Source organism: Vombatus ursinus, unplaced genomic scaffold (genome assembly GCF_900497805.2).
Source record: "Vombatus ursinus unplaced genomic scaffold, bare-nosed wombat genome assembly UNPS02000174.1, whole genome shotgun sequence".
NCBI lineage: Eukaryota > Metazoa > Chordata > Mammalia > Diprotodontia > Vombatidae > Vombatus > Vombatus ursinus.
The window spans coordinates 4424-15799 of NW_020939952.1; the positions used below are offsets into that span (position 1 = coordinate 4424).

The window sequence follows — 11376 nt, forward strand, 5'->3', positions numbered from 1 at the left end:
TGCAATATGATATGATAGATGATATCATATATGATATGATGTGATATGATATGCTGATATGCTATATCATTTTAATATATTGTAATTTTGTGGGAAAGTTCCTTCTCATCTCATCTAAACCATTTCTAGCCACTATTGCTTAAGTGACTATTTAAACAGTTCTCAATGAAGGCTTCTTCCTTTTGTTCTCAGATTACCTTCCTTGGATAAAAGAGATGATCAAGTTGAATGACACCAAAGGGAACCAGGTGACTGAATTCATTCTTATAGGCATCACAAACCATGTCAAACTTCAGGGCCCCCTCTTTGGGTTGTTGATTCTCATGGCCACAGCTTTGGGGAATCTAGGTCTGATCATCCTAACCTGTGTTGATTCTCACCTCCGGACTCCCATGTACTTTTTTCTTAGGCATCTGGAATTTGTTGATCTTGGCTATTCCACGGTTGTTGGTCCAAAAATGCTGGTCAGTTTTATAGTGGAGAAAAATAACATTTCCTATAATGGGTGTGCAATACAGCTAGTTATCTTTGGGATATTTATGACCAGTGAAGTTTTCATCTTGTCAGCCATAGCCTATGATAGCTATGTGGCTATCTGTGACCCCCTCCTCTATATGTTTATCATGTCAGGTAGGATGTGTTACATCTTGGTGGGGGTCTCTCATATCTATAACATCTTTGTATCTCTACTGGTCACACTTAAGATTTTTAATCTGTCTTTTTTGTGATTCTAATGTACTACATCATTTCTACTGTGATAGTATTCCCCTATTGGCCATTATATGCTCAGACACAAGTGATATTGAAGAATTCATAATGATCTTTGCCTTACTTAATTTGGTTTCTTCCCTCTTGATTATCCTTGTCTCTTGAGTGTTCATTCTTTGACCATCCTCAAGATGAACTCTTCTATGGGCAGGCACAAAGCCTTCTCCACTTGTGGCTCTCATTTCACAGTGGTGGTGGTGTTCTACAGGACACTTCTCTTCATGTACCTAGAGTCCAAATCTAGCCGCTCTTTTGATACAGACAAGATGGCCTCTGTGTTTTATACTCTGGTCAGTCATTCCCATGCTAAGTCCATTGATCTACAGCTTGAGGAATAATGAAGTGAATGGTGCATTGAAAAGAGTGTTTAAATAATTGATATAAGCATTTTCTCAATTTCCAATGTAGAGAATGGTTCCAATTCTTTCTTTTCACAGGAAAAAAATCTCTCCTAATTTTTATATAGAGAATGATTTTGTGTTTATTTTTGCATTTTACATTTAAAAATACAAAAAAGTCATGTTCTTTGTAATTATTAGGAGAAATTTTTTTACAGAAAAATAACTCTTCTAGTTGCAATTTTCTTGTGTGGGAAAATCAATTGATTACCAAGCATGTAGAAAATGCTGTTAACAAGTAATTTGCTAAACTTGGGCCTAAAAAGATGAACAAAAAGTTGTTCATGCCATTAATGAACTTACATTTTAAGAAGGGAAACTGTCCCTGACTTCATCTGTATTAGTAGAAAAATTCTACCACATCCAAAGCATATTAATTTTGGCCTTCCTTCTATCTCGTTTCTTATGCCTATGTCCTTTACATTCTGCTATGTACTGGAAGCATTCCCAATACATTCTTGATCTGGGCATCTTATGTATAATGTATTTTCCTGCATTTAGTAGTGTGGACAAGGTCTGAAATAAGGTAATTCCAGATTGCAGTGAATCTATCATATCAAAGATTAAGAGAATGTGGGGTACATGTGGATTGAAGAATGGCATCCTGTCTTAGTAATTGATACAACTCCTGAAAAATAAGAAAATGTATCATTCAAACTTGCTGTTAGTTTCTTTGAATTTCTACTATGGAGGAGATACATGAAAATAATTAATACTGGAATTTCAATGCCCTCCCTAGAAGCATATTTTAGCTTGACCCTCTTTTAAAAGGTACCTTTCATTAAACATACCTCATCTTCCCCAAATCCCAGATTTTATGACTAGATAGGTACACACAGCCAATGACCATGGGAGCTCTGCTGTGTGGAGCAAAAACAAAGAGAAAATACACTAAAAATAGGAGTTTAAAATGATGGCTCACATGGAAGGATATGTTCTATTTTGAATGACTCAACTTTTTATCACTCATATGGGTAGAAAAGGACAACTGATTCTACTGATAAAAGGTCTAGCAGCTAGGATGCTGTTCCAGGGTGTTCTTCTTGCAGTGAATTTTCTTGACGAGATTAAGATGATATACCCTTGTGAGATAATTCTAAACAAGGAAAATATTAATGGTAATGTACAGAAATCTGAAATTCATCTGGAACATTGGATAGAAGTATTATGCTAAAGAAGGTCATGGACAGACACACACATACACACACACAAATTCACTCAGGATCAGAGAAGCCAATATCAGTTATATGATGAAGAAAATCACAAAGAAGGTTGTCATCTCTGTCCAGTGTCTAACACTATCAAGATGGCATGGCATTGATAATTCAAACAGGCTTGTGACAAAAGAAAATGTTAGACACAAATTATCAAAGGCAATTATAATTATTTATTTGAAGAAAAGGAATGACACTCAAGTCAAAGATCAATAGGAAAAGGATATTTTGAGAAATTAACACCTATATGATATCTTTGGAATAATAAAATGGACAAAGGTTTTGTATGGAGCATAATGTAATCTAAATCAAATATAGAGCCCAATGAAGATTTGGGAAGAAAATAATTTTTCTAGCCATGGATCTTTTTTATTGGCCACAGTAGATATTAGCAGTATCTAGAAGTTAAGGTGGATTTAATTTAGTGTGGCGTATTTCAGAAACTAACAGCCAATCCACCTAAGCTGTGATCTAAGGCAAATTCCATGGTTGAGTAAATTATATTCTCCATTGTTTGTATCTGTTGATGGGGGTCTGGGCTAGAGGTGGGGTACAGAAGTGTCTTTGTTTATAGAATTTTTTATTCATGGCAAAAGTGCAATGGGAGGGGGAAAGAAAGGAGCATATGACAGATCCCTGACTCTTCCAGAGGGTTAAATCAACATTCACCACTGGTTAAAAAATACAAAAGTAGATCACTGGGAAATTCTACATATGTTATATTCATGAGGAATTGAACTTGATAGCTCATTGTTAAATAAATCTGATAACATGAATTAATTGTTTAAGAACTCATTTTTATTAAAAACACTAGGAGCACTATAAGGTAGTTTGATTGACATTGGGTGTAGATTATAACCTTATGAAAAGATAACTAGGTGCAAAATGGATAGTGTACAAAGCCTGGCATCAGAAGGCCTGAGTTCAAATCCAGCCTACACATTCCTAGTTGGGTGACTCTTACCAAGTCTTTTAGCCAGCTTCAGGTTCCTTATTTATAAAATGAGGAAAATATTGGCACTTCTCTCCCAGGATTGTTATAAGGATCAAATGAGAAAAAAATTGAGAAGTCATTAGCACGTCTGGTACATAATAAGTGCTATTTAAATGATAGCTATTGTTATTGTTGTTATTAATGTAATATTATTTTCGATAATAAATTCAAAATGTTTTTATGACATAAACGTAAAAGGCAAATAACAAAACAAAAATTGACAAGAACAAGAACCATTATCTTGGCTGTCAGGGAAGCAATCAATAAGTATTTATGAACAAGTCCTCTATGATGTATACTGACATAGACACTGGGAATACAAAGATAAGAGCAAACAAATGAATAAATACACAAGTGAATAAATGAAGTGGATAGAGTTCATAGGTGCCAGAGCCAGGACTTGAGCCTAAAACTTCATGTTTCTAAGATTAGCCCACTTTGCAACCCTCAATCCATTATAGTCTTTCTTTTCCAAAAATAGGTGTCAAATAATGAGCACAGACAAAGGATTATTGTTGTTGTTCTACCATTTCAGCCATGTCTGACCTTTCATGACCCCATTTGTGGTTTTCTTGGCAAAGATACGAGAGTGGTTTTCCATTTCCTTCTCCAGCTCATTTTATAAATAAGCAACTGAGGCAAACAGTTTTACATGACTTGCCTAGTGTCATATAGCTGGGAAGTGTCTGAAACTAGATTTGAAATCAAAAAGATTAGTCTTCTTAACTTGAGGCATGACACTTTACATACTGTACCACCTAGGTGACCATAGAGAGAGGATATTGTTTTTTAAAGAATAATCCAGTTTTCATGGATAGGGATTCAATAGGCATAAGAATACTTTAAATAAGCATACCCAGTAAATGTGTGTCAATGACGGTTACTAGGCTGATCACCTATTATTTCAAAAGAGTTTGCAGTAGGCATTAATATAGCTCTTTCTAATTCTGAATTCATGCACAATACACATAATTTGAAATATGTTATGGCTATTATTTATGTAAATAATTTACAAAATAAAAAAAATATCAAGTAATCTTCATTATTGAAGGGACTAGGATGACCACCTTTTTTCTTCTTAAGAAATTGATGGGCCTCAGTGCATTGGTGAGTGTTAATTCACTGGTAAGACCTAGAATGAGGGAAAGTATTGTCAAATACCAATCTAAGCAGAATTCTAGGTAGTGTCCATTCTGATTATTATAAAAATTTCAATGCTTTCAAATGCTATAAGACAAAATGTAAAATTATTGTTGCCATTATGTATTTTTTAATCATCCACAGAGAAATGTTGCTTCAGCATACATGGGAATACATTGTCTGGTAAAGAACATTACCTTCACTTAAACAGAAAGATTTCAAAACTTAAATTTTTATTTTAATAATTATTAAGAATCACATTAAGATAAGCAAAAATAATTGAACATGTTTTGTAGGTATTGTCATTTGGAAAACATTCTGTCAATATATAATATGAAAATGTTGCCTTTTTGATCACACCCTTGAAATTTCAACCCATTTTTTTACTAGTTCATTTTTCTCCCCTCTTACTCTTCAATCTTTGCCCACAGCAATCTTCTGTTCTACTGGGAAGAAGTAATGCATGTGTAAATATGGGATGTAGCTAAATTCATCAGAGAAAAAAGAGAAAGTTTTAGATCTTAAACCAGATTTATATTAATCAAAAATATGTACCAGAAGGGGAGTCCATCCTCAATCTGTATTATAATTTTAGATAAATAAGAAAACTTCTCACTGGAGAAGATATCAATTTGTATTAAACCACAAAGTGAATTAGGAGCAAGACATGGAATGTGACTTTCTGAATCATGCATCTTTGTCCCAAACTAACCCAATTTCAGACTACTGATTTTAATGCCTCCTCATCTTACTTACATATATCTCTGTGATGCTAGACTGGATCTGCCTCCTCTCTCACTCAGCCAAGTCAGGCTCCTATCCATTAATCTCTTCTGACTCACTGAAAATTAGAACTGCCTCAAGATAGAGTGGACTGCCCTTAGAGTTAAAGATTTATTTACTTGGACTTTATTATGTTCCATCTATTTTAAAGCCATACAATAGTACTTATACAATAATAATAGTAAAAAATGGCAATTTTCACACAAAGATAGATATAAACAATCATGTAAATATTAATTGTCAATGCATAGGCTAAGCCAAAAAAATAAAAAAATCTCAGTTAATTTGCTTATTCAATTTCATCATAATCAAACTACCAAAGGATTATAAAACTTGAAAAAGTAATGTCAAAATCCATCTGGAAAAACAGGCAATCAATGAAAAAAAAAGTAGAGGATGGTGGCTTAGCAATTTTGACATATATTACAGATTTTAAACATATATTACAAAGCACTAATCATTTAAGAATGTGCTACTAAATAAGAAATAGAGGTGGTCTGCAGCATAGATTAGGTAAAAAAAATATACAGACATAAATGACAATAGCAATCTATCATTTGATTAATCTAATGATCCAAGCTTTTGACACAGAACTCCCTATTCAACAAAAACTTCTGGGAAAGCTGGAAAGTGGCTGGCAGAAAGTAGACAAAGACCACTGTTTCTCACCATCTAACAAGATAAGGTCAAAATAGATATGTTTTAAACATAAAGAATGATAACATAATTAAATTAAGAGAGCACAGAAAAAAAATACCAATGAAATCTATGGATAAAGGAAGATTTTATAACCAGAAGGAAGCTCAAAGTAGGTGGAAAGATAATTTTAATTTGGGGAAATTAAAAGAAAAAAAAAGTTTTTACACAAACAAAAAATGCAAGCAAATAACAAAGTTATAGGAAAATGGGCAGATTATAGCAAGTTTCTTTAATAAAAACCTCATTTCTCAAATATATAGGGAACGGAGTCAAATTTATAAAAATGGGAGTCATTCCTCAGTTGATAAGTAGTAAAAGGATACAGACACTTTTCTGAAGAAGAATACAAAACTACCAATAATCACATTTTAAATGCTCTAATTTATTATTTATTAGAGGCATTCAAATCAAGGCAACTGTGAAGTACCACCTCACAGTTATCGGAATGACTAACATGAAACAAAAGGAAAATGGCAAATGCTAGAGGAGATGTGGAAAAATAGAAACACATGCACTGTTGGTGGAATGGTACAGTGGTCCAAATACTCTGTAAAACAGTTTAGAGCTATGCTATGATACAATTAGGTCTGACTACCATGATGGACTACCATTAAGTGAGACTGTAGTTTATAAAATCTAGTCATTGAAAAGTACTGGGAACAAACTTTTTGAGGTTAATACTGTTGTGTGCCCAAGAATAATGTCTTGTAAATATTATTTGACTTTAATCTCTGCAACCATGTACCCTCCAAATCTCATGTGCACTATGTGCACTAAATATCGACATGAAAATTGGTCAGTTCTTGGGGGCCACCAAATCAGTGTTTATGCATCTAACTCTCTGAAGCACACTTAGGAGCACATACTCCCCTCCAACAGGAACATACTTTCCTGCAAGAGCAAGTTTTCAAACAGAATGAACTAGTGTCTCTGTACCATCCCCCCACCTCACCCAAGCAACATTGCCCTTTATTGACGTGTATTCTATGTTAATGTTTATTTCTGAGTTATATTTTAGGTCCCCTTTTTTTCTTATCCCTTATCCACTTCCTGCCCTCCCAGTTGTCACTATCACTTGTCAATAAAAGTTATTATTGATTTGATGTCCATTGTTTGATATATTATTTTTTGGAATCTGAACTCATTAAGGGGTTTGTTTGTTTGCTTGTTTGTTTCCTGTCTCTGGCTAGCCCACGAACCTCTTCTTATACATAAATTGACTATCCAAATAAGTCCTTCATCTATTGACAGCTGCACCTATGTGGCAGAAATAGGGCACTGTGACTCCACTCACCAAAAACAAAAGTCACTAGGAAAACCTTATGTCTTCCCAGAAGATGACTGTCACAAAACATATACTCAAACAGTTATAAAGCTGTCTATACCTTTTGAACTAGCAATACCATTATGAGAACTGCATCCCAAAGACATCATAGGAAAATGACCAATATGTACAGAAGTCTTTATAGCAGCTCATTTTGTAGGGGCAAACAATTGGAAATTGAGGGGATACCCATAAGTAGGGGAGTGACCCTTCAATTTATGGTATATGGTTTTGATGGAATACCACAGAATGGTTTCAGAAAAACCTAGGAAGACTTACATGAATTGATGCAAATTGAAATAATAAGAACATCAAGAATGTTATATGAAATAACATCAATATTGTAATAATGATCAACAGTGACTTAGCTTCTCAGAGCAATACAAAGATCTATGGCAATTCCAAAAGAGTCTTGAGAAAAATACTCTCCTCCACAGAGAAAGAAGTGATGCAAATTGAATGCAGATTGAAATATATTTTTTTCACTTTATTTGCCCTGCTTTTTATTTCTGAAAGCTAGTTAATATGGAAATATGTTTTCTGTGACTTCACACTTATAATGGGTATCATATTGCTTGCTTTTTAAATGAGTGAGAGAGAAGACTTGAGGGAGGAAAATAATTTTAAACTGAATTTTTAAAAAAATGTTAAAAGTTGATTTAAAAATTAAGATTATGGGTCTTATAAGGATTGGAGTCATTAAGAAAAGAAGGTGCACACATTTAATAAATGTCTATTATAGACCGGTTTTTGTGCAAAGCACTTTTCATAAATATCTCCTTTGATTCTCACAACAATCCAACTAAGAAGAGTTATTATTATCAGCATTTGAAAATTTAAGGAACTGAGGCAGACAGAGATTGTTATTTGACCAGGGTTACACTGCCAAAAGTGTCTGACAGCTTTTAAAGTCAGCTCTTTCTGACATCAGGCCCAGAGATTTACTTAGGTAACTGATAAAAATTTCATTTGATCATCACATGATATGTAGATGCCATTATTATTAGTATTAACCCCATTTTACTGGAAAGAAAAATAGGCAGAAAGAGGATAAGTTGCTTGCAAAAAACATCAAACAGCCAGTTTATTAGGGTAGATTAGGAAGCAGTTCTTCTTATGGAAATGTCAAGGACTCCCTCCACTGCACCATCTTGTTCCTTCTAAAAGACCTCATAATTCTCTACAATTTTTGTGCCTAACACCAAGTCCATTTATACATATCAGTCCTAGAGATGCATCCAAAAAAGGCAATTCCTCCATCTTGCCCATCCAACTTGATGTTATATTCTGGGAACTAGAAGTTCTTCATCTACTTGGCCTTCAGTGTGTGGATGGTTAAAATACACAATTTTTATTGGCTTCAGACCTCTTTCATAAGTCTTCACAATGTCCTTGAGCTTGATGCAACCAAAATATAGTACCTGAAAAAAGGAGCATGGGACATGGTAGGTACTTAAAAATAATGTAATTAAGAAAACTTATAAACATTCTTATATCTCTAAGTCTGTGTAATTTTCATGACATGATGCTATGCAATTCATTAAACTTCTCCAGTGCTCCAGGGACATAGCCTCATAGGGACAAAAAAAAACCCCATAAAATCTCCCTTTAGTAACTGGCAGTAAAATAGCATGAACAAGCCACAGAAGATTCTGCCTTCCCAATAATCAGGTAACATTATTTTTTGTTTGTGAGCTTTTCAATTTTTTGAGTCTTAGATTCAAAAATATTAAGTCTAAGCAGTTCAGTTCAAATAGCTGATCATTATGCCAATTATGTGTGTGAATGGTACAATTTAGGGGTGAATTCATTCAAACTGAAATGGCATAACATCATTCTAGCAAAGCTGTCAGATGATAGCTCCTAGCTATGAACAATGTCACAGATGCTTTTCTGCAGCCAGAGAAATCAAATGGCTTTTGTCAAAGGGTACTGATCACTAATAATATATAGGATCTTAGTGATCTTTGAGATCAATGTTATGCAAGTGGACATCATCTGAAGATCAAACATAATTTATAAAAAGTATTTTCATGTTTCTGGGAATGGAAAACAACAAAATTATAAGCTTAGTTCATTTTCACAATCCAAATATATGGGGTCTCCATGGATGTCAAAAAATTAATTACTGCATGAGGAAGGGAGTGGAATAAATCTTCAATCTTTACTTTCAAAGGTTTAAGAAATTGCTAAAATGAAATTCCGTATTTTGGCACAGGTGATCACTTTGCAACTGATATTCATAGACAATGGTCCAACAACCAGGAGCACAGTGTGACTTGTAAATGTGTTACATATGGTTCCATGTCCTCTTAACTTTAAAGCCAACTTGACATTCTTTTCACCATAATTCCTCCATAAGGTGTCCTCATAGACTCTGTCCTCCTTTAGTATCTCATTATAATCCTTTGACTCACTGATTAAATGAAATATTTTAAAATATATTCATAAGATCCCTCCCCATATGTTGGGGATAAGTAGTTTCATAATTTACTCATTATTCTGCAAAATAGAACCATACTCACTTAGCTCTTAGTAACAGGATGATGCTATGGTATGAATTGATAAGAATTACTTAAATTTGAATGAATTAACCTAAATTGATAAAAATCACACTAAGTGGGTGGAAAAATTTCTGCTCATATTAACTAAGAGAGTTCTAACCACTAACTGACTAAATTATCTATGCAAGCAATACTCAAAGAAGGCTTATTTCTTTTATTCTCAGATTATCTTCTTCGGAGAGAAGAAATGATCAAGTTTAATGAAACCACTGAGAGTGAGGTGACTGAATTCATTCTCATGGGCATCACAAATCTTCCTGAGCTTCAAGGCCCCCTCTTTATTGTCTTTTTCCTCAACTACATGGTCACAGCTCTAGGGAACTTTGGTATTATCATTCTAACCACTGTGGATTCCCACCTACAAACCCCAATGTACTTTTTTCTCAGGCATCTGGCATTTGTTGATCTGGGCTATTCCACAGCTATTGGGCCAAAAATGCTGGTTAGTTTCATACAGGAGAAAAACATCATTTCTTATAGTGGATGTGCAATACAGCTAGTTTTCTTTGGGATATTTATCACCAGTGAACTTTTTATCCTGTCAGCTATGGCCTATGATCACTATGTGGCTATTTGTAAGCCCCTCCTATATATGGTCATCATGTCAGGAAGGGTATGTTGGATCTTGGTGGCTATTTCATACCTGTATAGCATCATGGTATGCCTACTGATCACAACAAAGATTTTTGTATCATCTTTCTGTAAATCAAATGTATTAAGGTATTTCTACTGTGACTGTATGTTTTTATTGTCCATTATGTGCTCAGACACAAGCGAGACTGAACTAATCATTATGGCCATTTCTGCAATTAGTTTGGTTTCTTCTGTCTTGATTATCCTTGTCTCCTACATGCTCATTCTTGTGGCCATCCTCAGGATGAATTCATCTGAGGGCAGGCACAAAGCCTTCTCCACCTGTGGCTCTCATCTCACAGTAGTGGTTGTATTCTATGGGACACTTCTCTTTATGTACTTGCAGCCCCAGTCTAGCCATTCCTTTGACACCGACAAGATGGCCTCTGTCTTTTACACTCTGGTCATCCCCACGCTCAATCCTTTAATCTACAGTTTAAGGAACAAAGATGTTAAAAGTGCCTTGAAAAGACTGTTTAAAAAATGATGTAAGCATTCTTTTCATGCCAAATACACAGTATGTAATGCCATTGCATTACAAGAAACAAAAATTTCTGCTGTGTTTCTTTGTCAACTTCTCTCTAATTCTCTCTTCTTTTAGAGAAAAAAAATTTTCCTAATATGTAATCAGATAATTATTTTTGTTTCTTACCTTTTTTTAATTGACAACCTCCAGAAAATCTTAATTTATTGGATTATTTAATTGAAAAAACTATTAGAAGTTTTAATTCAACTTTTCAAAAAATCTGGTTCATTATATAAATGGTTTGCATTGTTTGGGTTGAATTTTTCTTGTGTAGGAAAATCAATTAACAAGCATTCAGAAAGTGATGGCACAAGGTACTATTCTAGGCATTGG

General features: G+C 34.2%; 1 protein-coding gene and 1 pseudogene across 1 annotated transcript; both read left to right on the plus strand.

The window, feature by feature from the left end:
- The first annotated feature begins 215 nt into the window (after window positions 1-215).
- Window positions 216-1143, plus strand: LOC114030460 (annotated as a pseudogene).
- Window positions 1144-10071: 8928 nt separating this feature from the next.
- Window positions 10072-11004, plus strand: LOC114031263 (olfactory receptor 8K3-like). Its single transcript, XM_027846644.1, has one exon. The coding sequence runs from the start codon at window positions 10072-10074 to the stop codon at window positions 11002-11004; it is 933 nt and encodes a 310-aa protein (XP_027702445.1).
- The last annotated feature ends 372 nt before the right edge of the window (window positions 11005-11376 follow it).

Coding starts and splice junctions, on each gene's coding strand:
- LOC114031263 (XM_027846644.1), top strand. CDS start 10,072: ATGATCAAGTTTAATGAAACCACTGAGAGTGAGGTGACTGAATTCATT.